This window comes from Hemiscyllium ocellatum, chromosome 24 (genome assembly GCF_020745735.1).
Source record: "Hemiscyllium ocellatum isolate sHemOce1 chromosome 24, sHemOce1.pat.X.cur, whole genome shotgun sequence".
Lineage (NCBI taxonomy): Eukaryota > Metazoa > Chordata > Chondrichthyes > Orectolobiformes > Hemiscylliidae > Hemiscyllium > Hemiscyllium ocellatum.
In genome coordinates, this window is record NC_083424.1 from 28,341,776 (window position 1) to 28,357,852 (window position 16,077).

Consider the following 16,077-nt stretch of genomic DNA (forward strand, 5'->3'; position numbering starts at 1 on the left):
CATCCTGAATTGGAACTTTGCTACCATTCCTTCATTGTCATTGGGTCAAAATCCTGGAACTCTGGCCATTACAGCATTCCGGATGTACCTTTACCATTCCACCATGGAATCAGTGACTCATTAAGAAATTACAGTGTTTTTGTTTCTTTGAATATGGAATAAGGTAATATGATGACCCTGCTCTCCAAAGTACACTATGTGAAGAAATATCTGAGGGTATGAACGCTTTGGGGACGAGACAGGAAAAAGAACAGGCAAAGAGGGCAGGTTACTGCAGGTACTCCCAAAGAATGCCCCTTGCATTTATGGCACTTGCAGGTATGCATTTCTCTCCTCAATCTTGCAGTGCAAATTCACTCTCAACCACATTGCCATCCCACTTCTACACAACCTGGATTACCTTCTAATAAAGTTCCAGAACATCAGATATTTTCCAGCACTAAGTCAAGTGACTATAAATGAACATATTTTGAAGAGTCAGCCAGCTACTGAACCAGAGGAGCATTACAGCTAAATCTGTTCAATATTTACACATGCAGTTTTTTAGTAAAATCAGGAATGTTGCCTGCTTTTTCTGCCTGATGTTAAAAGCAGTTATGTAGATTCTTTCATTATTCTAAAAGAAACAAATTAACTCAGCTCAAAATGACCACCAAATGTTGGTTCTCCCTTTTGTTAAAAAAGATACTCTGACGTTGACTGGAGACCTGCAAATTCATTTGAAGCATTCACCGTTTACAATAATGAGCACACATTCTTTTGCTGCTTGGTTTCTTTTGAACTTGAAGAATAGTTAACAATCTGTAACCAGCTGAATTAGAATATTTATGTGTGCTGCTCCTAAGTTTTGGTCAAGAGGATGGACCTATAATTTTACTGTGTCTCAGTTGATACTTTGAAACCCACATTTCTGCAGTTCAACCACTGGTGGTTAAAAAGGCATTTGGCATGCTAGCCTTCCTTGCTCAGTCCTTTGAGTAAAGGAGTTGGGAAGTCATATTGAGGTTGTACACAACATTGGTAAGGCCTCTTCTGGAATACTGTGTCCAGTTCTGGTTGCCCCCCCAGTTACAGGAAGGATATTATCAAGCTGGAGAGTTCAGAAGAGATTTAGCAGGATGTTGCCAGGTATGGAAGCTCTGAGGTATAAAAGAAAGGCTGGGACTTTTTTTCACTCGAGTGTAAGAAGTTGAGAGATGACCTGATAGAAGTTTATAAAATAATGCAAGGCATAGATAGAGTTAAGGGGAAAAAGATGGAGAAGTTCAAGACTTGGGGACATACTTTTAAGGTGAAAGGGGAGAGATTTTGAAATGACACGAGGGGCAAATTCTTTACACAGTGGGTGGTTTGCTTGTGGAATGAACTTCCTGAGGAAGCGGTGAATATGGATACAATCACATTTAAATGGCATTTGGATAGGTACATGAATAGGGAAGGTTCAGAGGGATATGGATCAGGAGTAGGCAGGTGGAACTTGTTTAGTTTTGGATTATATTTGAAATGGACTGGTTGGACCAAAGGGTCTGTTTCCGTGCTGTATGACTATGACTCTATAACTGATCTGGAGTGAAATGCTAGCAGTCCACGTGGATGATGCATTACAATGGTCCAAAATCTCTTCATTCAATGTTTTATTGTGATTAAAATCTTTCACTTCAACAATTTATGAAGACTCAGTAATCCATTTTTGGTCTGGCAAGAACTGTAAGAGACTTGCTAGTATGAAAGCAATAGCCAAAAAGATTTGATCACCCTTTTACACATGCCAATTTTTCCCACAAATGTGTTAAAATTGAAACATTTCACCATGTCGTAACTTACAGCAATGCACTGCCTCATGATACAGGACTGCTTCATTCTCCCTGGTCCTCCAAACTTCTTCATGTCCTTGCAGAAATGGCACTCCCCACATTCTGTTCTTCGGCATGCCTCGCATTTTCGACACCTTGTTCTCCTCCTGCGCGCTCCAGCTGTAGCCCTGTTCGCAGCAAGCTTCACAGCTGCAGAAGTTCCAAGCTTTCCTTTTGGCCTTCCTACTGCTCGATGCTGTAAAACATTTAATAAAAAAGCAGAATCTAAATTACCCCAAGTTTGCTCAAACATTTCTGTTTCGCAGATTTTAAACAAGTACCAAAATTTAGTATAAGGCAACGAGCATTTCCCTTCGTTCTTTAAATGGCTGTACAGACGTCCGTATTCATAGCAGAGTCATGGAAAAGGATATACCATAAGGGCAAAAAGATAAATCAGTATGCTAATTCACAAAAATTAGATAAATCTATATACCAGCACCAAGTAGTCAGTACTGCAGAAGTGCTTCATTATGTGAAAGATGTACCAACAGGCCACTCCTGGTTACTATACATCTCTTTCAAGACTTGCAATAATACTCAGTAGTTTTATTATATGATAAACATATTATCAATAACACAAGTTAGATTAGTTGTAAATATGAATGTTTTAAAGGAATTTAGACTCCATCAGACTTTATTTATATAAACACTGCAGCAAATATTAGAGATTTCCAACACAACCACATCAAGTAACAAGGCAATGGGATTAACTGAATTGGATTAAAAGCAACTTGTTCCTTGTAGTTGCTTCTTGCTTTCTCCTTAGAAGTTGTTTGAAGTCAAAAGTCAGAAATTAATCACAAAACTGCCATTGCAAATTTCTACTATTAACATTTTGGAGAAATAATTAACACAGTCACTGCGAATAACTCACCTCAAGTGGATACACATTATAAGAGTTAGCAAATGAACTGAATCAATACATTCCCTCAGACAGATAAGGTCGCTGGCACAGCCTCATACATAAATGACATTAGTCATCATTGCTTTCCTTCTCAAATGCTCATCTGTCAGCTTAATAAAACCTATACTATAACTGGTGCGCATTTCCTGACATGATAACACACTTCCTGTGTCAGTTCTAATCGCATACAATTTCCTGCCTAGTCTTTTGCACCAAAAAGCAACTTGAGAGCATGGAGCTGATTCAATGTGGGTGAAAGCATCAACAAGAATCTGGTGCTGCCATATACAATGTGGAAGCTGCACTTGTTCCTAAAGGTGGTGTTACCGACAGGCAACACAATAGAATCATTGGAGACCAAGTATAAATCCTTTGGGAATTTTGGGAAGTGGTTGCATGGGAATGGGGAGAGAGTCTATTCACGGATAAATGTGACTGTACATTCTAGCAATGAACAGTCCCAACAGATTTGTGTTCAAGAATTAGACATGTCCAGAACCAAGCTGTTCCTGTACAGCAATAGCAGCATCTACCTGGCAATGTGGAAAATTGTTGTGTCCTGTCCACACAAAGTAGGACAAATCCAACCTAGCTAATTGATGGAAGGGGGTGTTAATAGTGCGATTTAGCATGCACTTCCTCAGAAATAACTGATCCCTGACACTCCATTTCAGTTTCACCAGTGATCTGACCTTATTACCACCTTGCTCCAAACGTGAACAAAAGAGCTAAACTCTAGAGGGGAAATAAGGGTGTGTGCCCTTGCCCTCAAGGTAATATTTGGCTTCAAGGAAGTCTACGGAAACGATGGGTAAACCCTCTACTGGTTAGAATAATGCTTTGTATAAAAGGTGGTGGTTATGGCTGCTGGATGTGAATCATCTCAGCGCCAGAGCATCACTGCTGAAATTCCCTCAGGCTAGCTCACAATGCCCAACTATCTTCAGCTACTCCAATGAACTTCCTTCAATTAGAAAGTTTGAAAAGGGGATTTTGCTGATGATTCTATGAAGCTTAGCACCAGCCTCAACTCCCCAGATACTAAAGTGGTGCAGGTTTTATATGCAGCAAGATCTAGACAACATTCCAGGTTTGAGCTGATACGTGACAAGTAACATTAAATCAAAGCAGCTAGATGAGTAGGTGACCAAATAATAAGGTTTTAAAAAATCTAAAAGAATAATTTACATAAAGATGCAGAGATTTACAACATAAGACCATTCAGCTACCCAAAATAAATTGTACTACCCTATTTGCTTATTGGTTTATCTCACTGTTTCAGATATTTATCAAGTTTTACTTCAAAAGGATGTACTGGTTTCTAAGACCGTAAGATACAATAGCAGAATTAGGCCATTTGGCCCTTATGTCTGTTCCACTATTCAATCATGGGTAATATGTCTCTCAACCTTCAGCTCCTAAAGGGTCACCCCTTCACACTAAGGCTTCGCCATCTGGTCCTGACCTCTCCTACTGGTTGAACATCTTTTACACATCCACTCTATCTAGGCCTCTCAGCATGCTGTAGTTTTTAATCAGATCCCCCTCATTCTTCTAAACTCCATTGAGTAGAGACCCAGACCCTTCAACTGCTCCTCATATGAAAAGCCCTTCATCTCCAGGATCAGTCTCGTAAACCTTCTCTGGATCCTTCCAAGGCTTGAACAGCCTTCCTTAAATATGGGGTCCTAAGCCACTCTCAATATTCCAAATACAGTCTGACCAGAGTCTTGTACAGCTTCAGCAATACACTCTTGCTCTTGTATTCTAGTCCTCTTGAAATGGATGCTAACACTGCATTTCTTACTGCCAACTGAATGTGCATGTCATAGTCACAGAGATGTACAGCATGGAAACAGACCCTTCGGTCCAACCTGTCCAAGCCAACCAGATATCACAACCCAATCTAGTCCCACCTGCCAACACCTGGCCCATTTCCCTTGCTATTCATATACCCATCCAAATGCCTCTTAAAATGTTGCAATTGTACCAGCCTCCAACACATCCTCTGGCAGCTCGTTTCATATACGTACCTCGCTCTGTGTGAAAAAGTTGCCCCTTGGGTCTCTTTTATATCTTTCGCCTCTCACCCTAAACCTATGCCCTCTAATTCTGGACTCCCCGACCCCTTTGTCTATTTATCCTATCCATGCCCCTCATAATTTTGTAAACCTCTATAAGGTCACCTCTCAGCCTCCAACACTTCAGGGAAAACAGTCCCAGCCTGCTCAGCCTCTCCCTATAGCTCAAATCCTCCAATCCTGGCAACATCCTTGTAAATCCTTTCTGAACCTTTCACAACATCTTTCCAATAGGAAGGAGACCAGAATTGCACGCAATATTCCAACAGTGTTAACCTGAAGAGAATAAAGAAAATTTACAGCTCAGGAACAGGCCCTTTGGCCCTCCAAGCTTGAGCCAAAATGTAATGTCTAAACCTGTCAGTCAATTCCTAAGCATCTGTATCCCTCTACTCCTCACCTACACATGCATTTATCCAGACACATTTACTGGGCCTGCCTCTACTACCTCTGCTGGCAACCCTGCCTCTACTACCTCTGCTGGCAACCCTCTGTGTGAAGTACTTGCCACATGTATCCCCCTTAAACTTTTCACCTCTCATCTTGAAAGCGTGACGTCTCATTATTGAATCCTTCACCCTGGGAAAAAGCTTGTCTCTATCCACCCTGTCTATAGCCTTCATGATTTTGTAAACCTCAACATGTCACCCCTCAATCTCCTTTTTTCTAATGAAGACAAACCTAACCTACTCAACTTTTCTTCATAGCTAGAACCTTCCACACCAGGCAACATCCTTGTAAACCTTCTCTACACCCTCTCCAAAGCGTCCACATCCTTTTGGTAATATGACGACCAGAACTGTATACAGTATTCTAAATGCAGCCGAACCAACATCTTCTACAATTTTAACATGACTTGCCAGCTCTTATGCTCAATATACCGTCCGTTGAAGGTAAGCATACTATATGCTTTCTTGACCACTCTATCCACCTGTGCAGCAACCTTCTGGGTACAATGGACCTGCACTCCCATATCTCTCTGCCCATCAACTTTTCCCAAGGTTCTTCCATTCATTGTATAATTCACTCTAGAATTAGACTTGCCAAAATGCATCATCTCTCATTTGTCTGGATTGAAAACCATCTGCCACCTTTCTGCCCAACTCTCCAGTCTATCTATATCCTCCTGTATTCTCTGACAGTCCCTTATGCTTTCTGCTACTCCATCAATCTTCGTGTCATCTGCAAACTTGATCATACCAATAGTGTTCTCTTCCAGATCATTTAGGTATATTACAAACAACAGTGGCCCTAATACTGACCCCTGTTGAACACCACTGGTCACCTTTCTCCATTTCGAGAAACTTCCTTCAACTACTACTCGCCCTCATGTTGCTCAACCAGTTCTTTATCCACCTAGTTAGAACACCCTGCACACCATGTGACTTCACTTTCTCCATTAGTCTACCACAGAGAACCTTATCAAACGCCTTACTAAAGTCCATGTATATGACATCAACAGCCCTTCCTTCATCTATCAACTTGGTCACTTCCTCAAAGAACTGTATTAAGTTGGTACGGCACGATCCCTCCTGCACAAAACCATGCTGCCTGTCACTGTTAAGCCCATTATTTTCTAAATATAAATAGATCCTATCCCTCAGTACGTTCTCCAGCAACTTTCCCACCACCGACGTCAGGCTCACTGGTCCGTAGTTACCCGGAATATCCCTACTACCCTGAAATGGAACTTGTAAGACTCTTTGTGCTTCAAATTTCCAGAGCCATTCTCCAATTAGAAAATAATCCACACTTTATTTTTCTTATCAAGGGCATAACATCACACTTTTATACACTGTATTCCATCTGCCATTTCTTGGCCACTCTCCTATGCCTATCCAAGTCCTTCTACAGCCTCCCTGCTTCCTCAACACCACTTGTCTATCCACCTATCTTTGTGTCATCTGCAGACTTGGCATCAGTGCCCTCAGTTTCTTCATCTAAATCATTAATATATCACATGAATAACTTTGGTTCCATCACTGACCCCCTGCACAGCTCCACTAGTCATCGCTTCCACGAACGCCAAGACAAACGTCATTGCTGCCCCTGCGGTTGCCACCAAAACGCATCACTTCCATCCCCATGCCACCATTCACATCACTTCTCTGGTGATGTCACCGGTGAGCACATGACCGTCCTCCTAGCCCAGAGACAGTGTCCACCCCAACTCCAGGTCAACATCAGGCCCTAGCACTGCCAGGTATTCACTATCCCCCCAGACCTCTCCCTCACTGAGTATGAATGATCAGTTCTCAGTAAACATCTTAGCTTCATCCCACTACGCGCCCCGGTCAAGGAATTTCGTACGCACTGCGTTATTGAACTTTTCTTCTGCTGCCTCTGTGTCTACTTTTTCGATCACAACTCCCACCCACCTTCCAAAGACCCCCTTCTCCCACCTCCAACATATTCCACCCTCCTGGACATCCCCTCTTTTATCTCCAACTACAGACACTGATCGTCTCAACCTGAAAACTCTTACCCACTCCAATCTCTCACCCTCGCAATACACAGCCCTCCACTTCCTCTAATTCAACCCCAACCTCAAACCAGCTGACAAGGTGGGGGGGGATATGCATGATAGTATGGCGCACCAAACTCAACCACACCAAAGCCAGGCGCCAACTCAGTGACATCTCCTCCTACCACCCCTTGGGAGGGGAAATTGCAGTCCTTGAAATGAGAGGTAATCTGAGATAAGCTGGAGTGGAATGGCTCCTTTTGGGAGCAGATATGGTGGAGGCAGAGGAATTGGGAATAAGGGATTGTGTTTTTATAGGAGGTGGGGAGGGAGGAGGTGTAGTTAAAGTAGCTCTGGCAGTCGCTGGGTTTGAAATAGATGTCCGTGTTGAGTCGGTCGCTGGAGACCAAGACGGAGAGGTCTAGGAAGGGGAAAGAGGTTTTGGAGATGGCCCATGTGAACTTGTGGTCAGGCTGTAAGGTGTTGGTGAAGTTGATGAAATTATGCTCCTTTGTGGGAGCATAAGGTGCGCTGATACAGTCATCAATGTAGTGGAGGAAAATTTGGGGGATGGTGCCGATGTAACTGCGTAAGATGGATTGTTCCACATATCCTGCATAGAGGCAGGCATAGCTCGGGCTCACGTAGATGTCCATGGCTAACCCTTCTGGTTTGTGGGAAGTGGCAGGATTCGAAGGAGAACTTGTTGAAGGTGAGGACCAGTTCTGCCAATTGAATGAGTTTGTCGGTGGAGGAAACTGGTTGGATTGGTGAGAGAGGAAGGAACAGAGGGCTTTACGCCTTCGTCATAGGGGATGGACGTGTATAGGGACTGGATTCCATGGTGAAGTTGAGGTATTGGGGATCGAGAAAACGGAGGAGTTGGAGGGCATGGGTGGTGCCCTGATATATGTGGGGAATTCATGGACCAAGGGTGACAGGATAGAGTCCGAGGTAGGAGCAGATGAATTTGATGGGGCAGGACCAGGTGGAGACAATTGGTCAACCGGGGCAGTCAGGTTTGTGGATTTTGGCTAAGAGGCAGATCTGCTGGGTGGAGCAGGGTTGGGGAGTTATGAGGTTGGAGGCTGTGGATGGGAGATTCCCTCAGGTGATGAGGTCATTGATGGTTTGGTGCCATCTGAAGAAGACCACTCTGCCTTCTGCTAATCAACTTACAATCTGAACACATCTCATTTCTAATCCATCAACTGGTTAGCTTTTCTACCAGTTAATTTAGGCCTGATCCTCTCTCTATTTTGGTTTACTATCCTTATTTTTGATCTTAATATTCTTTTCTACTAAATTTCTAATAAATCTAACAATTCAACAGCCAATTTGTTTGCATTGTAACATGGCTGTGGGAAAGAAAGCAACTTGCACAACACAATAGTAATCAACATTACCTTTGAAAATAAGCATTCTTTGCATTTGAGCATAAATCTGTTGTGAATACAGACCTCATAATAAAGCGACTTCAACGACTAATTTCTTTAAGTTCTCAATTAACACAAAAGGCTTTTGTTAAACATCCTGGTTGAATGGCAGTCCCAATATGCTAATTTATTCACGCACTGAGAACGAATAAATGCTACAAGACTGTTGTCATTTGTGCCAGCAGTTTTTAAACAATTTCAGCCAAGATATATTAATATATATCAGTAAAATGCCACATTTTGGTGGAAATGTAAGTGTGGGTGTGTCAAATCCATGTGGCACAGTTTATGAGCAGTGGGGGCAAACATTGGACATTTAAATTGGACAGTTTTTGAGCACTAAACGACTGCAAAACAAAGAATTGATGGTTTTTCAAGCTTAAGGTAGACTGGATACTCCTAATGTAGGTAAAAACAATGACTGCAGATGCTGGAAACCAGATTCTGGATTAGTGGTGCTGGAAGAGCACAGCAGTTCAGGCAGCATCTGAAGAGCAGTAAAATCGATGTTTCGGGCAAAAGCCCTTCAGCAGAAATAAAAGGCAGAGAGCCTGAAGGGTGGAGAAATAAGTTAGAGGAGGGTGGGGGTGGAGAGAAAGTAGCATAGAGGTGGAGAAAGGTGCAGGCACTGTGGCGAGTTTGTTTCAGGACATGGTTGAAGTGCCTGCATCCTCATCCCCTCCCCCACTCACCTATTGTACTCTATGCTACTTTCTCCCCACCCCCACCCTCCTCTAGCTTATCTCTCCACCTTTCAGGCTCTCTACCTTTATTCCTGATGAAGGGCCTTTGCCCGAAACGTTGATTTTACTGCTCCTTCGATACTCCTAATGGCCTGAGTCGAAAAATGTGGCGCTGGAAAAGCACAGCAGGTCAGGCAGCAACAAGCAAGGGAGTCGACCTTTTGGACATAAGCCCTTCACGAGGAAGGGCATATGCTCGAAACGTCAACTCTCCTGCTCCTCGGATATTGCCTGATCTGCTGTGCCTTTCCAGCCCCCATGCTTTCCGACTCTGACTCTCCAGCATCTGCAGACCTTACTTTCTCTCACTCCTAATGGCCTAAACAGGATACTCACCCACCCACTCTGAATAATTATCCTTGGTGGATCAAAGTCATTGTTCAATTTTATAATGTAATCAGTCATAGCAAACCAATCAAACAAGAAAACAGAAAGATGTGCCTTCCCTACATAATCAGCACTAAAGTGTGAAACATTTGCCTTTTAGTGATTATCACAACTTTATCTTGCATGAAGATCTTGTTCATTCAAATTCATCTATTCAGGATACAAGAAAACCATAAACTAATTAAATGTGTTTCCACATGCTTCTGGTTGATAGTAGCACCTCTATGAATTGAATACATTTTTAAAAAAATTATAGCATTTGAATTTTTTGAATTAGGTTAATTTTCTGGCTTTAAAGATTCTTTTGAGCACCTGCACTGAAACTGTTAAAATAAATCCTGACATCTATCTTAAATGATTAAAAGATCATTTAAGTCAATGTTTTGGTGTGGTTACTAGTTCATTAAATACTATCGATAATGTCCTTTTGAAATATAAATTCTGACACAAAAGAAAACAAAACTCATCAATGCTTTTCCCATATTCAGTTATCTCTAAGTTTTTTTGAGAGGTGGCTGGGGTAAATACAAAACAGACACCATTTTTATATAAAGTGAGACCACAGAATTATTCATTAATCCCATATTCTTTGCCTATTTACTTTATCTTTCCAAACAGAAATACTGGGCATTTTGTATCCATGTAGCTTTTCCTGCAAAACCTTTTTTATAAACTGTTTCCAAAGGCAAGAGAGATGAGGATTTAATTGTTTTTTTTCGAAAGATTAAATTAGATTAATAACTAAAAAGGTGTAGTACATGGAGCAAAACGATTTGCCAAGGGAAGACATGTACCCACTCAAATTTAGATTTTCAACTGCCTCTTCATTTTTGCAGTTTAAAGTCAAGCCATGATCAAATTTGATTACTCAGAGTCATTCCTGATTATGCATTCACGAAAGACATTATATCATAATATTGGCAGAAAACAATAATGCTGACGATTTAGTATCAAATACTATGTATTATTTCTGGATCACTCTTGCCATCCCTTCACTACCTCTAAATTGTCAACATGCAATACCAGACGAGGAAACATTTCATCCAACTACAAACTGGAAAGTAACAAACCGTTTGCTTTTGTTGATGGGTGTTTTGATTGGGGGGGGGCAGAACAGACCTTGTGACACCTTTGGTTTCATACCTTACCATGAAATAACCTGTCAATCTCATACCCGCACCCTCGTTGGACCATGGAAATAAAGCCACAACCTGCCCAGTCAACAATGCAAAGTTCTCCTCACTGACCCTTAGCATTTGCCCTAAAATTAGAAGAGCTGTCCACAGACATGTCAAGTACAAGCCTGACAGTTACACTCACTGAATTGACATCTTACAGCTAGTAGCTCAAACATCTCCATCACTATTACTAGACAAGGGGGAGGGACAATGGCCTAGGGGTATTATTGCTAGACTATTAATCCAGAGAGCGAGGTAATGCTCTGGGGATCTAGGTTCAAAAACTGTCATGGCAAATGCTGAAATTTGAATTTTAACTAAAATCTGGAATTAAAAGTCTGACAACAATCATTAAGCCATTATTGATTGTCAGGAAAATCCTATTTTGTTCACAAATATCATTTAAGGAAGGAAACATTGCCAGAACAGACCCACCAAAAATTATGTTATGGTGGCATACAATCAGTGGGAGTGGGCCGCATAAATCTCAAAGCAAGGAAACATGGAAAATAAGCCAATTACTGCCTCCTTCTGCTGATCAATCAGCATTCTTTCACGTTGAACATCACTTTCGAACGTACATAGAATCATAGAAATCCTACAGTGGGGAAAGAGGCCATTTGGCCCAACAAGTCCACACCGACCCTCCAAAGAATATCCCACCCAGCCCCATTCCTCTAATTCTTTTACTCTACATTTCCCATGACTGATATGCCTAACCTGCACAACCCTGAACACTATGGGCAATTTAGCATAGCCAATTCACATAATCTGCACATCTTTGGACTGTGGAAGGAAACCGGAGCACCAGGAGGAAACCCACACAGACACGGGGCGAAAGTCCACACCTACAGTCGCCTGAGGGTGGAATCGAACCCAAGTCCCTGGTGCTGAGAGGCAACAGTGCCAACCACTGAGCCATCGTGCCACCCCATGGACACTGAAGTGAAACATTGGGGCTGTGGCAGCTGGTAAAAGAACTAATTCAGGGGAAAACCTAATTAACTTTGTCCTCTCCAATCTGTCATTCTCACCTACCACCCCACCAACCTGCGCATACAACGTATTATCCGCCGCCATTTCCGCCACCTCCAAACGGACCCCACCACCAAGGATATATTTCCCTCCCCTCCCCTATCAGCGTTCCGCAAGGACCACTCCCTTCGTGACTCCCTTGTCAGATCCACACCCCCCACCAACCCAACCTCCACCCCCGGCACCTTCCCCTGCAACCGCAGGAAATGTAAAACTTGCGCCCACACCTCCACACTCACTTCCCTCCAAGGCCCCAAGGGATCCTTCCATATCCGCCACAAGTTCACCTGTACCTCCACACACATCATCTATTGCATCCGCTGCACCCGATGTGGCCTCCTCTATATTGGTGAGACAGGCCGCTTACTTGCGGAACGCTTCAGAGAACACCTCTGGGCCGCCCGAACCAACCAACCCAATCACCCCGTGGCTCAACACTTTAACTCCCCCTCCCACTCCACCGAGGACATGCAGGTCCTTGGACTCCTCCACCGGCAGAACACAACTACACGACGGCTGGAGGAGGAGCGCCTCATCTTCCGCCTGGGAACCCTCCAACCACAAGGTATGAATTCAGATTTCTCCAGCTTCCTCATTTCCCCTCCCCCCACCTTGTCTCAGTCGGTTCCCTCAACTCAGCACCGCCCTCCTAACCTGCAATCCTCTTCCTGACCTCTCCGCCCCCACCCCACTCCGGCCTATCACCCTCACCTTGACCTCCTTCCACCTATCCCACCTCCATCGCCCCTCCCCCTAGTCCCTCCTCCCTACCTTTTATCTCAGCCGGCTTGGCTCTCTCTCTCTTATTCCTGATGAAGGGCTTATGCTCGAAACGTCGAATTCTCTATTCCTGAGATGCTGCCTAACCTGCTGTGCTTTGACCAGCAACACATTTGCAGCTGTGATCTCCAGCATCTGCAGACCTCATTTTTTACTCACATATGCATCCATCAATGGAAGGAATAATAATGAGGACTAGCCCACAGTCCTAATGAAAACAAAATCCTATATCAAAGTGCATCCATTAGGCACTTTGGAACCATCAACATCATCACTTTATTCAATCACAATCTCAAATCTTCTGACCTGGTATATCCCTTATTCTACCATTACCAATCAGGGTACCAACGCTGGTTCAATCAGAAGTGCAGAACAGCACGCCAGCAGCCACACCACGGGTATTTTAAATAAGGTGTCAAAATGGTGAGACTACAACACAGGACAGCAAAGCATGCTAAGCACTGAAATAGCGTGCAATAGGTAGAACAAAGAAATTCCACAACAAATTAACCAGATCTGCAGTTCTGCCACATTCAGTTGCAAATGAAAGTTGAAGTAAACAACTAACAAGAGGAGGGTCCACAAACATCCCATTCACAATGATGGGACATTTAAGCACATTAGTGCAAAGACAAAGCATTGAAATCCTCTTCAAAGGAGCAGGATGAACCATCCACTTGGTACTTCTCACTGAAGCCCTCAGGATTCTCACAGAATCCATTTCCACGTTTAACATGATTTTTATGGAAATTCAGGCTGAAAATATCTATTTTCAGGAATACAACTCCAGTTTTAAGTGGGAAGATCCTGTATATCACCATTTCTTCAGAGTACTCAGATAAAACACTGAAACACCCTCCATAATAAGACTGTACTTAGATTTCAGTCTTCAACCAACTCAATTCAATTCAATTCTCATGACAGCATGAAACAACTAACGTACTGGATACAAAAGTTATGAGGCTGTACTATCTTCAGTATTACAGCCAGGATACAGCATTGTGTTCCAGAACTAGCGGTGTATCTAGTTAAACTTTTACACAAATCCTCTGACATCAACATCCACAGGACAATGTGCAAAATTGCCCAGGTATACCTTGATGACATATCTAACCCAGCTAAATGTCACCCCACTAGCCTGCTGTCAATCATCAACAAGATGGTGGAAGGTGTTATTAACACGCTATCAAGCAGTACTTACTCCCCAAAGCTCAATTTGACTTTCAAACCCTGTTGCAGCCCTGGCCCAGGCATGGATTGGACAAAAGAGACAAGATCCAGCAGTGATGTGAGGTTGTCTAGCCTGCGGTATTCAAAACAGTATTCAAACAAGTGAAGCAACAAATTCAGCGAAATTTAAGTTGGTGGGAATCAAAATTCTCACTCTTTGAGAATTGTACCATGCACAAGGGCAGATGGTTGCAGTTGTTTGAAGTCAATCCTCTCAGCCTCAAGACATTAGTACAGAAGTTCCTCATGGAAGTATTTTACGCCCAACCATTTTCAGCTATTTCATCAACAATCTTTCCCCCAGCACAAGGTGAGAAATAGAGACATTTGCTGATGATTGCACAGTACACAATACCATCCACAATTCTTCAGATACTCAAACAGTTCATGCCTGCAAGACCTGGACAAGATTCAGCCTTTGACTGGTAGGTGGCAGGTAATATTTGTGTCATCTCCAACAAAAAAGTAAACCATCTCCCCTTGGTGTTCACTGGCACTGTCATTTCCTCAACCATCAGAATGCTGAAGGCTCACTTTTGACCAGAAACTTAACTACACCGGCCATATAAACATTATGACTGCAAGAGATGGTCAGAGGCTACAAATTCTGTGGCAACTACCTCATCTCCTAACTCCCCAAAGAATGCCTGCCATCTGTATAGCAGACGTAAGGAGTGTGTTTACACACTTTCAATTTACCTGGATGACAGCAGTGGCAATAATACTTAGGGTCACATTATCCAGGATCATGCAGCTCCCTTGATTTGCATACCAGCCACCACCTTAAATAAACACCACCTCCACTACGACCACACAAAGGCAGAAGTGTGTACCATCTAAAACGTGCATTCAACAACATGTCAAGCTTTACATAGAACATAGAACATAGAAGGATACAGCGCAGTACAGGCCCTTCGGCCCTCGATGTTGCGCCGACCGAATCCTACCTAACCTATACTAGCCCAATAACTTCCAAATGCCTATCCAATGCCCGCTTAAATGACCATAAAGAAGGAGAGTTCACCACTGATACGGGCAGGGCATTCCATGAACTCACAACCCGCTGTGTGAAGAATCTACCCCTAACATCTGTCCTATACCTACCACCCCTTAATTTAAAGCTATGTCCCCTAGTAACACCTGACTCCATTAGCGGTAAGAGGTTCTTAGTATCTACCCTATCTAAACCCCTAATCATCTTATACACTTCTATCAGATCTCCCCTAAACCTTCTCTTCTCCAATGAGAACAGCCCCAAGTGCCTCAGCCTTTCCTCATAAGATTTTCCTACCATTCCAGGCAACATCCTGGTAAACCTCCTCTGCACTCGTTCTAAAGCTTCCACATCCTTCCTATAGTATGGCGACCAAAACTGCACACAATACTCCAGATGAGGCCGCACCAGAGTCTTATACAACTGCAACATGACCTCAGGACTCCGGAACTCAATTCCTCTGCCAATAAAGCCCAGTACACCATATGCCTTCCTCACAGCACTATTTACCTGGGTGGCAACTTTCAGAGATCTGTGTACATAGACACCAAGATCCCTCTGCTCATCCACACTACCAAGTAGCCTACCATTAGCCCAGTAATCCATCATCTTGTTATTCCTACCAAAGTGAACGACTTCGCACTTAGCTACATTGAATTCCATTTGCCACATTTCCGCCCAGCTCTGCAACTTATCTATATCCCGCTGTAACCTACCACTTCCTTCCTCACTATCCACAACTCCACCGACTTTTGTGTCATCCGCAAACTTGCTTACCCAGCTTTCAAGTCCTTCCTCTAGATCATTTATAAAGATAACAAAAAGCAATGGTCCCAAAACAGATCCTTGTGGTACACCGCTAGTAACTGCGCTCCAAGATGAACATAATCCATCAACTACTACCCTCTGTCTCCTTCCAGCCAGCCAATTCCTAATCCAAACCTCTAATGTATCCTCAATGCCATACCTCCGAAGTTTTAGCATTAGCC

The 16,077-nt window shown here is 43.1% G+C and overlaps 1 protein-coding gene across 7 annotated transcripts in view; it reads right to left on the reverse strand.

Annotated features, from left to right (window-relative positions):
* LOC132827125 (lysine-specific demethylase 2B-like) overlaps window positions 1-16,077 on the reverse strand; it is a 219,067-nt gene that overhangs the window by 39,277 nt on the left and 163,713 nt on the right. For all 7 annotated transcript variants that reach the window (XM_060843632.1, XM_060843630.1, XM_060843629.1 and 4 more), the window contains one exon: window positions 1,825-2,049. In XM_060843632.1, the coding sequence (XP_060699615.1) occupies window positions 1,825-2,049 (225 nt within the window). The remainder of the gene's footprint in view (window positions 1-1,824; window positions 2,050-16,077) is intronic.